The sequence below is a fragment of the Athene noctua genome, chromosome 15, assembly GCF_965140245.1.
Source record: "Athene noctua chromosome 15, bAthNoc1.hap1.1, whole genome shotgun sequence".
Taxonomy (NCBI): Eukaryota; Metazoa; Chordata; class Aves; order Strigiformes; family Strigidae; genus Athene; species Athene noctua.
Window position 1 is genome coordinate 12,740,138 of NC_134051.1, and position 16,388 is coordinate 12,756,525.

Genomic DNA, 16,388 nt, shown 5'->3' on the forward strand with positions numbered 1-16,388 from the left:
ATCTGCACTCCTATCCCACATTATGTTCCCTGATGCACAGAGAATTTATGGTAGAAATCCAGGAGAAAAAATAAAACATGGTGAAATTATAATAGGCTAAAAGGTATTTAGTTGTTTATATAGTTAAAAGGAACCACTGAACTAATAAAATAGATTGTTATTCCTGTGAGGGGAGGACAAGTGGCACATTAGCTCATTTTATTATTAAATTAATACCAGATTAGTGTGTTTAATTGATCTAAATTGTTCTAGCCAAGCAGAGGTTGGCATGTTCAAACCAGCTTGATGCAGGCATGTCATAATTCATTAGTTACTTTTCCTTAGCCAGCTCAGGGAACTTGAGAAGAATCAGGTGCACCAGAGGAGCAAAAAGGCATAAGAGACTGACTGCTTTTCCCTGGCCATTTCTCTTCCCTTTTCTACTTTAACTCTGCTGTCGATCACTATTGCATGCTAGAGCTGAGCCTGCCAATCACTCTGACACTCTGCATTTCCCAAACCAGAGACTCTCTTGTGAAAACTGTTGACTCGGATTTAAATATTATTCCTCACAGTATTTTTTTTTTTTTACTACATGCTATAGAATTTCTGAATGCACAAGATGAATGCTCATGAGGACTTCATTTAAACAGGAACATGACAGAATTGATAAATCTAGTGACAGGAGCAAGAGCAGCCAAGAAGTAAGAGTGTAAGAAAGACCTGTGCATTATTCTACTCACCCACTGTGCTAAACATGCAACTTGGCGTGTCACACTATCTTAACCCAGCCTTACAGTATGCTTGATGTTTTACAGAATAAAGAGATCACCTGGTGACCCAAGCAGAATAAAACAATATTTTTAGGTGCAAAGCCACTGGGACTCAGCATATGGAGTTGCTCGAACTATTGCAAGACTGCTGTTACAGTATAAAACTATCAATAAAGAGGAAAAGAGGACAACTGCAATCAGATGGAAAAGATCTTCCAACTGCAGAGGTGGTTTAAATCTTTGGAAACACGGTGCTTGGTCACTACTGCTCCCTCAAACAAAGCTGTAAGTATTACCAACGCACTGTTGGAAGCACAGCACATTCTCTTCTCTCCAAGATCTGCACAGGGTGGATGGAGAGGGACACTGATTCAAGGACATCAAAACTGTAGCAGATCATGATAACCCTCCAGCCACCATCCTCACCCTTGCTAGCATGTACAGGTCTGTACAGGCTCCCACGCCTTGCAGAAATACTCTGCTTGCACAAGGCTTTGCTGCAGACCACAGCTAGTGTAGGTCTTGGCCATCAGTGGGGCTGCGACCAACCGGGGCAGGGAAGTGCTGTTGTGCAGGGCAATTACTGCTTCCTCCTGAAACATTGGTCAGTGCCAAGCCCCAGGGAGGGAGCAAGCATCAGTCTGCTTAATGTCTCCCTCCCCACAAAAGCATCTTTGCAAACCAACTTTGGGAAGGAGCCATTCTGGACCAATAAACAACTGTCTTCAGGAGAGAGTTTCCTCCTCACTCGCTTCTCTTTCCTGGACTAGGGATTTCTTCACTCTGGTAACACTGGAAAAACCATCACTATGCAAAAACTCTCAGTGCCATGGTTAAAATAAGCTGAGGAAAGGGCCAGCTTACCTTGCGTTGTCTCTCCCATGTGATTTCAGGAAGTTCATATCACGATATCTGGACAGGAATGCTACTAGCTGGTCATTTGTCCTGCAAGAGAAAGAACAAAAGATGCACAATTACACTGTGAAAACTACTACGTCTACAGTTAAGTCATGTACTTTTGTTTTCATTTGGGGACTATCCACAGACTCTCTGAAGAAGGCAGTTGCTGATAAAACTTCCATCTTGCTGCTAAACTTCGCTGACTCCTTCTACTCAGGAAAGAGTACTTGGAAAGAAACACAGCTTTATTACAGCTTAACGAATTTCCTATCAAGTCTTGGCAGATGTTTTAAGCATTGTAACAGAGTATGCCTTAAGTAATACCGCTCAGCACTTTCAAAGTATGAAAATCCAGCTGTGAGATGACTGCACTGATAGTCCCATTTTACATGCTCTGCTAGATCTTTCCTAGGGAATTTGGTTAAGTATCTATTGGCATTTCATTTGTTTTCATCCTTGTAATAGAGAAGAGGCCCATAAAGCAAGAGAATTTGGATGTCAAAATGCCAATATAATTAACAGGAACAAAGGAGTTTAGAAGGTTAATTCCAATTAGTATGACTGGCAAACTGACACCAGTATTTTCAAAATTTCAGCTGACATGTCCAAGAATGTATTTATGCTTGACAGCTTTTGTGGTCTGTTATTTCTTTAACAATGGAACAAAAATGTTCTCTATTTATCTAGGTCAGCATATTTAGGAAAACTGAATAAATCATATTAAAAAGATCTTCATCTCCTGAGTTGCATTCATAACCACAACATTATAGATATAACACCATTTAAGCAATGGTCTATAATGGAGTTGATGGCAGAAAAGCTAAAGATAAAACAGCTGTCAGTAGTACTATATCTTGAAAGCATTTCATTATAACCCACAGAAAACGAAGTTAAACCAGAGTTCTGGACAAAACGCATTTAACTCCAGGGGTCAGGCTGAAAAAACTTGGAAATGTTATCAGCCTAGGAAACTATCTTCATGATCTCATTGATTTTAACTGGACCAAATGAAGTATCTGCCTATCAACCAGCCTGAATGAACAGGCTGTAGGAGCCTGAGACCCTCCTCCTATGCTCACTCATGTGAGTTGTAATACCTCCCAGGGTCAGACTCTGCATCTCAATTTGGCAACCTCAGAAAACTGCTTTCTGCATAGTAAGCTGTGCAGATTTTCACATTTGCTGCTCCAGTGATTCTCCATCTTACCAGGATGAATAGGCATTTAGTGAATTTACTTAGCAATGCTTCCACATGAAATGGTTTCAATGGCTGACATCTTCGGGTGAGTTTCTAGGCAAAAGCTGGCATGCAAAGATGATCTTTAGAAATATAACCAAGTTTGGAAGTGCTTGAGCTTTAATTTCCTTACAGGATAAAAATCAAATCAACCGAAGTAACAATCCACACCACTCAATAAACCAGCATCATTTCTAAATTGCTCACCAACCTATGTTTCACTATTCAGCAGTGTTCTACCAAGTGTATTTGGACTCAGGGCTGCCATACAAACTTTTCAAGGCTTCTCACTTTTTAGATAATGGTTATAAACGCCCATGTGATGCTTAGCTCTCAAATTAATTAATAATTGACATTTTACCACTTCTTGAAAATACTGGCGGTATCTTGGTCCTACTTTAAATGATTCTTTTTTTAAAAAAAAAAAGAACTTATACAGTTTTACTCTGTGCCAACTAAGTATGCTTTTTTTCATGTGCTGACAACATGGAAATAAAACATCACATTTCCATTTGGTAAAACTTTCTAGTTATTTGACATTTAGATTTATGCGGTCAACCAATTCTATGCTCAGCATGGGAGCACACTCAATTTCTATTAAGTTTTCATTCAAACTGCTTCTTCTGGCCCCAGTATCATGAGGATGCTGCACATCACCTCTGAATTATTCCACCACGATACTAAAAAGAAAATCAAAGGTACTGAACATGCCATAGATACTAATGAAGTTGCTAAAATCCTCCTCACCTTTCAGAAAACTTTGCCTTCAGGGGTATATTTCCTAAATGCCTCTGGCACAGATTGCTACCGCACTTCTTCATGTATGGCACCAGCAGAGCCTCTACACCATGGCAGTGCCGTTGGCACCAGCTATTTACAATGCCTCTGGCACTCCTTCTGAGAAACACTAGAGACATAGGCCTATTTTTTCTTTAAGTAAGGCAATGGAAAGCTTAGATTTTCAGCTGAAGACATCACTGGGAGCAATATCAACTCCGCACTATCAAATTAAATTCTAATACAGCTCCACAAATTTCAGAGATAATTCACTGAGCATAAATCTGGCAAAAAATCGTTTACTAACATTCATGGTATAACAGAAAGTACCAAGTGCAACATATTTCTGGTATTTCCTTCATGGGGATAGGAAGAGTAGTTCATGCTACTGATTAAAACACACTAATACAAATATTACATTCCTATCAGTTTCCCTAGTGTGTAACACAGCACAGATACAAATCAAGGAAAAAGCCTTTCCACTGTTGATGCATGAGGCTGGAGCTGACAGATGCATCCACATCACTCCCACTTTTGTTTGTTTTTGTTACTAAACTCACTCGAAGGGCAAGGGACCAGGGAGCAAGTTTAGTCAGCTGGTTACCTGTGCAGTTAACAGGGAGGGAGGACAATGAAAGATTAGAGAGGCTGAGAGAAGATGTGCAGTTTTCAGGTGTGCAGCACGCTGAGAGAAATGGGAAACTAATCCTCCAGTGAACTCAAAGTATGGAGAAATCGCATGCATGTGGGAGGCCTTCTGTAAGAAAATGACAAGTGAAGACGACTGATGGGGAAACAAAGTGATTTTGACTTCATTGATGTATATTTGGGGTTAAGCAAGGGCAGGTCTGCCAGCTGGGACAGAAGGGTCCACCTCCACCAGAACTTTACTGAGGTCACCTCAATAAGGTCCTGCAGTTCCCTGCAGCACAGTGCGCCTGCCTGCTGAGATGCCACACAGCTAAACTCAGGTCAGGCTCTAAGGATGGGGAGCACTTGGCTGGGCAGGCAGGATGGCTCTGGTGGCTGCAAAAGCAGCTCCAGGGCTACTGATGACTCAACCCTTGGCACTGCTCATCCTGGGGATGTGGCTGAGCCCCTGGACTGGGGCTCAGCCCAGGGTTAGAGTCGAGATTAGAGTTAGAGGTCTAAGGCAGAGAAAGATGAGTCCTATAGCAATAAGGGAACTCAGAAGATATTGCCAAAGCAAAGCAAGGCCACCAGTGTTTTCTCATGAGCAGCCCCTGGCCTGGGACTGAGGTGTCCCAGGGCATGAGCAGGCTAACCAGGCACTTAGCTATTATTTCAGTGCTGAGCATTTTAGTAATTGCAGAATATGGCATATACACGGGGGGCTGAAATGCAGAACTGGAAAGAGAAACACTGACTTTGTGTTTGCAATGTCTGAATGCACTGGCGGGTCTGCCCAGGAAGTGGTACAACTGTGTCCCTGTGCACAATCATGGCTGAACACTGCAGAGAACAAAAGGCAGTGCTGGGATTACTGGTTTTAAGCAAACCCTCCAAGTCCTGATGACTAATCCAAGCAAAGAGCAGAGATCGCCTTAGTTTACAGCTGTGAAAATAGATTAAGAAAGCTTTTGGAGAATCTGAGAAAAGGAAAACAAGAGCTTGTTACTTTTGGAAGATAGTGAATGCTAATATAAATGTCCTTGATTCAGCAAGGTACTTTAATGCATGGGCAACTTGAAGGATGTAAGGAATAGCAGTCACTTCAATGAGACTATTCATATGTCAAAACCTATACAATTGCATAACAATTTGGCTAAGTTAGATCAAAAGTTCAGAAACTTTTGGCAGCGCACAGGTATGAGAACAAGATAGTTTGATTCTGTGTAGGAATCAGATGAAGTAAAAAGCAATGGACTCTGCCATTTTGGTACTGCATGGCCTACCCCCTGCGTGGTGAGAGCCCAGTGCCCCTCTCCAAAGAGGTATTTCAGACACGCTGGTGTTGATCTGCCTGTCCCAGTGCAGGCCCTGGGGCTTCCCCCCCCAGCCTGGACTGGGAACCAGGGGAGTGCCTAGGCACAGAGCAGGCTGCAGTTGATTTCAATCCCCCTGTTGATTAAAACAGCGAGCACTGACAGTAAGAAAAATTTCCTGAGGACCACAGATGGCTGCAACCCAAAAAGCCACCAACTTATCTGAAATCCAAGCCAAACTCCAGAGCCCACCCACAATGATGCTGCGGCAGAGGCAGCCCTGCCAAAAATCTCTTTTGGTTTCTTTTCTGCTTCAGTGGGTGAGGTCACAGGCAGGAAGGTTCAGCTTGCCATCTGCTGCAAGTGAACTCACCAGTGAGGTCTTCAAAAAACGTCCTCATTTCAGGTAAATCCCCAGACTGGGTTTAGAAACTATTTCCTTTATCAAGGACCAGACAGGGGAATCTTGTTTCAAACTACATGTAAAGAGCTAGGGGCTGCAGGGCACCTGCATACAAAGTATAGACCATCTCTCTCTCTCTCTCCTAGTCACTTAATTTCTGATCTATCAGGAAGGTAAGGCTAAACAAACGTTTTTAAATGTTATGCAAATACAGTGCTTCTGCTTAGAAAGGAGCTCTCCTACTGGAGAATTCTTTTGTTACTGGCACAAGGTTTGAGACAAAATCTAGTGAAATGGAAATCTCTACAATGGTCTCACTGGGCTTTAGACTTCTGTAGGCAACTTCAATCTCTTCAGCCCTGCTTCATTAGCAGTGTCTGGGAAGGGATGGATTTTACTGTACCAACTCTTGCCAGATCATCCTCATCTCTCTGTTCACCAGGAATAAGCAACATTGTCCCAACTTAAAAGTCTGTCATGAACTTATCCTGAATTACATGCACAAGCATGGGCTAGGGACAGCTGCTAAACTGAGCCCTGACAAAAATCCATTTTTAATAATTATTTTCTGGCATTATTTTATTTTCTTCTCTTCTCCTGTATGCCTGTTCTTACATGCAAGCGTCAGCACTGAGAAGTGGATTCTGGTACCCCTTCCAGGCAGCTGTAACTCACTTTAATCACAAATGTGGTTACTTGTAAATGACAATGTTGGAATACGAAAACCTAGAGCAAGACAATTAAAATGTGGCTTTAAAATTGTTTAAAACAGACCCACTCAGTCCTGGTTCCACAACTCTCCAGCAGAAAAGGGCAAAGCCTGCTGGAAGCAATAGTGTCTTGGCCTCTTAGCAGTTTCCCTCCCCAAGCACTAATCTGATTTGAAAGTGATTTCTGCCTTTAGTACTTTTGTCACTGTTGTAATCTTAATGCGTGGAAGAGTTATTTTTTTAAGCACTTTCTAATTGGACAGGTAAAAAAAATATTAACACCTTTTTAATTGCTGCATACATGGGACAAAACGAACTTTTTGTTACCTTGCCTACTGATACACTCCCAGCAAATGAAATGTAAGCATTCCGAGTTTGTGACAATTCACAGTACTGGTCACAGTAAGTCACTGCTATGTTAACCACACGACACACTGAGACGACAGGCAACAACAGGACTGGAGCTTCTACAAGCTGCTCAACTTTTTTCCAGCAAGCCATCCCACCACAGCTAGGTAAGTGTATAATAGTTGTGAGCTGCAGCGACCAGCAATCAGCAAATCTGTGAGTCCTTGCAACTGAGCACCAACCGGCACCATCAGCATCGCTGACAATGCTTCTGCAGCCACAGCTCCAGGATTTTTTTTCATGTATTTACCGTATTTTGCAGGCAAAGGCTGTATTCCTAAAAGAACAATACTGAAGTGCTGAACTGAAACAGCTGCACTGCAGTAACCGTGACGATGCTGTGGTGTGACACCAGCACCTGAGGTCTGAGGGCAGCTCCGGAATTCAAGCAGCAGGTCTCACCAGACACCAATACGCACACCTCCATGCTGGGCTGTACGCCTGCTCTTGAGGCAATTCAAACAAAACATACCACTTGTGAGGAGACAACACAGTGAAAATGGGTAAAATTATTAATCATGATTAATTTAGTGTTACCTAAAGGCAAGCCTGCTAGCCGTTGCACAAGATAAAGAGGGACATGAGTGCGGGGGGGGGGGGTTAGCCCTTGTCGTGGTGAACAGTGGTGTCAGCAAACACAGCAGTAGTTCTGCTGTGGTGTGGGATGCTGGAGAGTTAGATGAGTATCACAAAAGCAGCTGAATGGAAAAAACCCCAACAGAATAACAAACATAAAGGGGAAAGCATGTGGGAGAATAGGGCAAGGAGGCTAACATGTTTTGAAGCAGCAATGAAGGGCCTCCGAAGCAAGGGTGATGAAGGCAAACACACAGTCAGAAGGAGTAAGACAAAACAAGTTCTCTCAGTGACCAAAGCTTTGGTATTTCCACCTGTACCCATCTGACTCCTCTCCAGTTTCCTTTTGCAGGATCACTGTGACTGTGCAAAGGCACAGCCCTACAGAGCCCAGATGTACAGCAACCCTGGCAGCTCCTTGCCAAGAAACTATTTCTAGAAGATCCCTAGAGAAGAAAAAGACTTCAGAGAAGAAAACTGGAATTATGGGGCAAACTCATCTACTCAGACTTAAGCATGATATTACTCCATGATTAGACAGATGTGCGCATAAGACCCTGGAACTGGAAGAGCTGAGAGCCTTCGATTTTGCTACCTTCTTTTCAATAAATTCTAATAATTATGATTAAGCTCATTGATTTCAATAAATGATTAATTGAATCTTACTTAACGCATTATTGTAAAGTATTAGGACATGCCATCACTGCCAAGACCCCTGTGGCAGAGGGAGAGTTCCTTGACTATTCCTAGGCTGGGGCTTTCCTGTCCTGCTGCCCTCTCCCTCTTAAACAAGGAGTGCAGGTGTTCAGACCCGCTCACCAGCACCAGCTTCTGCAGCCACCAGCAGCCCTGCATCACTGCCAGGCACAGAGGAAAAAGAGCAATGCAGGAGACAGGGAAGAATTACTGCAAATTCCCACTGTATAGTGTCCACTCTGAAAGCTCCACTTTCACATCTCCCGAGGACATGGCAGCACTTGGCAGTGAAGCTGGGTGGGAACTTCCCACTCCAGTAAGGGACCCTGATCCGTACTGGCCTTTCCACCTTTCCACCATACCAGCCAGTGCACGTGTGGGTGTGTGTGCACGGGTCGCCTGACAAAAGGATACAACAGCACAATGATTCAGCAAAATAAAGCGAACCCCTACACGACCTCATCTTGAAGGAAATGCTTATAGCAAGATGATCAACCACGCAAATGCAGCACAATACAGGGAAAAACCTCTCATTGCAGGGTTCAGCTTTCGAACTCTGGATATGCAGCATGACCCTCTCTCGCTGATGCTCCCAACTCCTCCTCTCTCCTTGAAGGCAATATAGTGCAAGGGGAGGCTCAGAGAAGTCTGGCCCTGACTGTAGCAAGAAAAAAAGACTGCCATCTAAAAATGTAAAGAAAGGGGAAGGTTATATTTAGCCCTTGCTATCTATCACAGAACAAATATTAGCATGGTAGGCATTTCTCAGAGAAGCTGATTCCCATAACAGCAGTTATTTGTAAAACGTACCATAAAAATGAGAACGACAGATACAATTTCAGAGGCCAACTGCACGTGGAAGGCTCTAGGTGACTGTTAACTCCTCTGCTTTTACAATAGTGTTGTCTTAAATGGTTTGTTTTGTCTTTCAAGTCAGGTTTAACAGAGGAACAAGATAATGGAAAACTATTGCCTTAGCAGCTCAGCTTGCTCGAGTACTTGAGAGATTATAGAGTTCTGCTCCAGCAACAGTGCTGCCATCTGGGCTGGGAAGTCACACCCGTCTATTTCAAAGCATTAGCTTTCTGCATTTTGATGCTCCAGGCACTGATCAGACATCAGACGGGATGCAGCTACTCTCAGTGCAGCTCTGCCAGTGTTGTATGACTCTCAAGACATTTTATTAGCAATACAATCATCTTTGCTGTACTTTCAATTACTGCTTCCTATTCAACCATTGTCTGTTTCCTATGGAAAAGAAAAGAACTAACATAGTCACAAAAGAGTGAAAGTCTTCTTTAAATGTCACACTGCTGAATAAACCTCTTCCAAGTGAGAGTACATAAATGCTTGGGTACAAAGGAGATCTACTGAGAGAAAAAGAATATAGTCTGCTTCCTGAGCCACTCCACAACGTATTTTCTATAAATTCAAGGCTTCAGATGGCATTCATAAAATACCGATAAATAAATAAGCCCACTGCTGACAAGCAGCAGCACATGCTTAAATGAAAATCCTAAAGAGACCATATAAGAGAATTCCACCAAGGATTAATGAACAAATGTGATTAAAACTATCTACAGCTCTGGACTGCTGCCAAAATGCTGCCAGCAGTATTTGATATGTAAATGCTTAAAACATTTGCTATGTGCACAGCCGTTGATGCAAAGCCTCTATAGAGAGTTTCTTCATCTAATTAGAGATATTGGTTTAGCAAACTTTGGAGTTTATAAAAACCCTCAACGTCTCATTATTCTTTTAAAATAGAATATTCATTTGTTTGGAATGTTTTCCAGCTATATCCCATGAAACCCTGAAAAGCCTTTGCCTAATGAAAAACTCCAGCCCTGTATCAGCTAATAAGCCCTACAGCTTTTATGATAATAAAATACTCACCACATGCACTCATTAAAACTTTTTAACTTGTTGCTTTTGACTTTCTTTAGCGATTTGTTAGGCATAAAGTAATCTACTCAATTTCCAATTATTTTATAGTGCAATTTCAACACAAGCATTTCAATTACCCAGGATCTTATCAAACACACCATACTATAGCGCAATCACTGTGTCTCTGATCTTGTAAAGCACTTAACAGCATGTGCTTAACTGTTAGCACACTTGCAGCTCTTCTGAAACCATGCGACTTTCACACTACATTCTCATAAATTCCTTTATGGGTAAGGGTCTACACGTCCACATGCTAGGAAGCATCATGTGCAATGATTATATACAAGATTAAGAGCTGAGAGCTGTCTTTTAAATCTCTCAAGTGCACAAGTACACTTTTTAAGGAGACTTTTCCAGGGAGGTCAATCCAGTTGTACCTCAGTTTCTCCATCTCTACCACACATAAAACCATCAGTGAGTTTTGTGTTGTAACTCACTAATGTTTCCAAAACATTTTTTAAAAATCCCCTCAAGTCCAGGAGTACCTCTGAACTGATTTTAGGAACTAATTTTTCTGTGACAATCACATTTTCTAAGCATCCCTACTGCTGCAATAAAAAGTAAAGAAACACCAAAACCACTATCCTGTAATGCTGTGTCATATGCAGTTCTTTTTTCCCAATTTTAAAGCAGTCTATGTATTTTACAGTAAAATTATGAAATGCATTAAAGTAGTTTTCCTTTCATAAATCTAATTCTATGTACTAGCTAAACCTAGATTATATGTATGCTTATCAACAATGAATGCACTGTAAAAACACTTGAATAACAAAAGCTTCCAAAACTCCTTCCAAACATGCAACTGCACAGAACCTAGTATACATGAAAATAATCAAACAAAATCAGCTACATGCAGGATAAATTATTCCTTAAATAACCTGGCATTGGTGCATTCAACTCAGAGGCATTTTGCTAGAAAGGAAGGAAATGTTTCACCCTGATTCGTTAAACAATTTTCTATTTTTTTTTCTATTTAAGTTTATGAATGATCAGCACATCACTACTAGTATCTTCTCTTTTGGTTTTGCTAGCCCAGAGCTTGACTGCCTGACAGATAGCATTTGCTAAAAAGGCCCATAATTGCATATTTCCAACAAATATTATAAAGTAAAGGCAGAGATGTGTGTCTAACTTAGATAAGGGCTAGAAAAACTTGTTAAAGGTATATATTGGAGTAAAGCAAAATTCCTTTCCCACTACATTCACAAGAGATGTCAGTTTATTTGAACTATATATATGGAAGAAAGGTCAATTTTACCAGTGCTAGCAAAAACTATTTATCAAGCCTTGCTGGCATTCCAATTATTCATATTTGGAAATTAAAATAATGCCGATTGGTGAAGAGAAAATACAGCAACGTGGGGTTCAGACACTTCAAATTATAGCCTGATCCAAAATGCTTAGCATTTTTGGGTAACTCAAAGTTTTGATGCTTACTCAGCATTATCTCAGCTGCAAACATGAGTTGGCTCTCCTAAACTAAGGTATCAATCTTGAGTAAGCAGATTTCCTTTTGGCATTGGCACATTTCATGTTCACAAGCAGAAGTTTCTGTTCACGGGCATTAAAAAAAAAAAAAAGATAAAAAGTTGTGAAAGCTATTTAAGAGAGAGTGCTGCCATGTCTGCCTGCTCCCCACTTCAGTCTCTGTCTGCCTGGAGTACAAGCAATTTGTCTAGCCATATTTTCGTCTGTTTATCTTGGCTCTGGCACATTTAAAGTTTGTTTCCAGCCTTTTAATACCACCAACACAAATCTGCAAATTGCAGAAAACAGCCTAATATACAACCTTCTGGTTTAATTTTTGTTCTCTGGTAGAGTCAATGGTTAAATATTATCTCCCCTGCTGTGGTTAAGAGGCATGTAAGGGATAAGCCATACAGGCGGTTTGGGTCTCTTGTCTCTGCAGACAGGATCCTCCTGCAGCAGAGCGGAAGGTCTCTGACTCTGGTCCAAGGTGGGGCCCACGGAGGGGCAAGAGCTGCCGCTCCAGAGCCAGGCCAGGATCCTCGGCAACAACACTACAGCTCAGCTCAACTCTGCTCTCCCCTGCACAGAATAATCAATACTTGTTCTTGTCCATAGTTACTCTCCATACCACATGACAGACTTTCAAAAGACAAGCCAACAACAGTCATCGCTTTGGTTCAAAATGAAATCTGCCCAAATTAATGATACAAAGGGAGAAGAAGCACCAGGGCAAGCAGGGGCAGGTGAGCTTGCACATCCTGTGAAGAACTTCATGGGCAACTTGTCACATGCAGCCAGATGGGTTCAGACAAAGTACAAGGAGGCGAATGTTCCTAGTCACTTTAGCTGACCTTCCAACTAATAGCAGCCATTAACACGTTAGTCAGTCACTCTCCAAGGTAGCTGTGGTTAGGATAAATGGCAACAATTGTGATTTTCATTATAAAACTGCACCGATTAGGTGGATGACATCAATGAATCCAAGTCTGAACGTCTTTAACCTTTTTTTATTAAGACTGTATGAAGCGATTGAATGCAGAGTGCAAAGCTAATGAACACATACTATGTGCTGAAAATTCAGTGTGGAAAGGCTATTTTAATATTATAGCATCAAAGGTCTATCATATTTTACACTTCCATCTATAAGGAAGTTGATCATTGACGTAAACCATCATTTTGATAGACAGTGAGGAGGAAGCAGCAGTGCACCTGAACAGGTTAACTACACAGCTTTAAGCCACGTTGCTATTTGCATTGAAATACATGTTTAAAGAGGATTCATGCCCAGAGCATCAAAATTCAATGATGTTATTTATTCAGTTTTAATCCTGAAAGGAAAAAAATCCAACATCTTGGGTGTTATCTCTTTTCAGCATATTCCTATTTAACAACTTTTATGACAATAAGGGTTTTCTCCCACTAGCAAAAATAATTTGTGGAATGACAGAAACATTGGTAAATGCCCTTTCTGATCATTCTTCTACCAGGTGCATGCTGGAAGAAAACAGTACACATATTAACCATTATTTTGTTCCTTAAAATAGTAATATTCTTAGTATCCTCAATAGTGAGATATGTTTCCACTTGCAATTCCTTTAATAATGAAAAAAAATTTTTTTCCTATCCTCCTTCCAGTTGATAAAGCCCTATGCAAAAGACTGCATTTCATTCTGTTTTCATATCTGTAATGCTCCAAAATCAGTGCAGTGCATGAGACCATAAATCTGTCTCTGTGTTCTTGGAATGGCCTGTGGGAAACTGTCACAAAAGTTTTATGGTGTTTCCCAGTTTAGAAGCTAGACTGTTTAGGCTGTGAAGGTATGTTGTTAGCATGTGTGGACAGCCATGTTAATAGACAAGAATTAGAACTGTCTTCCTATGACTCCGAGAATTGCTCGGTCTTTCCTTGCTTACGTGTTTCATAGTAAGTAATTCCCTATAGGAAAAGCTCCTGAGCAACCAGTTTTCTTCATAAGGCCTATTCACTAATGTGGCAGTGGCAGAAAATGTAATTGCTACCAGTTACTAGATTACTTCTAACAGCTGCTGAAATGTATTTGTCAAGATAACTTAACTTTTCACAAAGTTGCCTTTACCTATTATTACAATAACAAGCCTTTCCATTACTCACTGACCTCATCAATGCAGAGATAAACATCGAAAACTACCACATTTAACAAGTTAACACATGAACTCTTGATGGACCAAAACACAAGCCATTCTCCTGTCGATGCTAGGATATAATTTGTAAGGATGCAGGACTACAAAGGGTTAAGACAGACATGACTATCCTATCTCCTACCTCATAAAGAGGACTGAGGCCACAATATATTTGCTGAAAAGTATCGAAAAAAAAAAACAAAACAGCAGTGAAATAATGGCCTAACCAGCTGCTAATACCCAAGGATATTTAATTACTGAAACTAAACACGATAGATTTTTAGGTTTATCAAAGGACTGGGATTTTATTTAGTACAGAACGATGCTCCCTGCTTTGCCTTTTTTCAGTGTTTGTCTGCCGTTGCATATTCATGGAGAACCTCATCTGCCTACATGATACATCCCATTTTGATGAAAACAATAATCACTGATTAAATAAGCAAGTGGAGTGAGCTGCAGAAATGATCAAGTCCATTACTCAAATTAGTGAAACTTCGGTTAAAAGAAAAAAATCTAGATATTGGGCTGAATGGGATCTTTTTTTTTTTTTGTTTATAGCGTGTATATTTCTCATGGCATATTTTCTGTTCAGCAAATTTTTTCACCATCTCTAAAATTAAATTATCAAGAGTTTTGTGTAAAAGAGAAGAAATTAAAATTAAATATGAGCATATATTTAAAGCAATCATTCATTTCATCTAATTTATACATTCCCACATCCATCTGAATTTTATTTGTACAAAATAAGAAAAATTATTTGTTCATTAGGTTGAGTAATTATAATAAAAAATGTTCACTTTCTTCCAAGAAAGTGGGAAGAAAGAGACCTTGAGAATGTTTTATGTGAAGTAAACTCAGTCACAAGCAAAATTAACACTGCTGCCTTCTCCACCCTGCTCATCATTTCAGAGCTTTGGCTGCAGATCACGGAGTCTGTCAGTCCGGGGGTGCGATCCTGCTGTCCTGTCGGAGTGAAGATCCTCCAGCATCTGTGAAGAAATGTAGCCGTGTGCACGGCACTCCCCTTTGAAGACATGTCACCTTGGGGCTAGGATCCTCACTGTCACATGCAAAAGGGTAACGTGTGGGTGACACATGTACAGGCATCAGCCGAGGCCAGGCTGTGTGTCAGGGATGGATCCACCCAGCACATCCACCTCAGATTTAAAGTCCATCATTGTGGGCTGTATGATCCTCAACCAGCTGCGAGAGTCTTGCAACTTAAAACTAATGAGAAATCTTTGCTTTTCTGGATACAGTTGTTAAAGTACCACTTTTCCAGCTTAAATGTTAAATTTCAGTCATTTCTCAGTTTCTGAAACGTAACTTGCTCTCGCTCTGACTGTGTGCTCCCCATGGGCTGTGATTCACCCTGTCGACCCACCCTCACCCATTTGTCATATCAGGAAATACGAGCCATTCAATCATATCTTCCCCACATCACTTTCAAAAGCAGCACATGCCTGGCAAAACACCAAAGAGCAGTTCACTGCAGGACTCAAGTGAAAACATTTCTCTCCGCGCACTCAGCTTGCCACTGAAGCCACCCCACCACAGCCCCTCTTTGCAGGGCCACCACACATCACACATGCTCAGGGGACAGCATGGCAGGCACGCTCACAAATGCAAAGGTCCAGTGTCTTCTGCAGAGCTCACCAGGCACATTCCCTGCTGCCACACAACACAGTGGCCAACCAACACTTCATGTCAATAAGGAAACGGAAAGCGCTCATGCTTGCAAGCAGCAGGAAACCTGAAACCACTGTCCCATTGCTGGAGAAGGGAGCAGGAAAGTCCTTTCTGAGAGGCCACAACATACAGCTTTGTCACTCAATACTGGTATTGGGTCTTGCCATCTCCCTGTTTAATTTGCAGCATAAACCTAGACAAAAACTGGCCAACAGCCCCACACTGCTTTGAGAGCAGATGGTCCTTCTGATGCAGCAGGAGAGATTTATCTGGGTAAAGAAACTTCTTTTTTCCTATCCCACACTTTCCAAGGAAAGGAAGGAAATATGCACTTGTCCAATGGTGAGCTTCAATCTCCTAACTGGATTTATCCCAAGAAATCAGTGGTGGGACCCCACAGGTGCTCTCTGTGCCTGGAACGCAGCTGGCAGCCCTTCCTCCTCCCGGCGAGACCCTGCCGCTGAGGCCTTTTCACAAACCTCATTTAAAAGTAAAGTGAATTACAGTAAACCAGGCCCTTCCTGAAGCTCCTCGTGGGCCTGCCACTCTCTTTGATCCCTGAGCTGCTGAATCAACCTGTCGGAGCACATCAGTTGAAAGGACTAGAAGGCAAAATGGGGAAAACGGGGTCAGGCTAATGGGATTTAACATTAATTCTGCACCAAGCCTGAAAAGATGGAAGAACAGGGCCTGGGGGGTGAAAGGGATAATGAACTG

At 41.6% G+C, this 16,388-nt stretch overlaps 1 protein-coding gene across 1 annotated transcript in view; it reads right to left on the minus strand.

The window, feature by feature from the left end:
- Positions 1-16,388, minus strand: part of XYLT1 (xylosyltransferase 1) — a 195,558-nt gene that overhangs the window by 35,235 nt on the left and 143,935 nt on the right. The window contains exon 5 of the mRNA XM_074919164.1: positions 1,617-1,697. Within this exon, the coding sequence (XP_074775265.1) occupies positions 1,617-1,697 (81 nt within the window). The remainder of the gene's footprint in view (positions 1-1,616; positions 1,698-16,388) is intronic.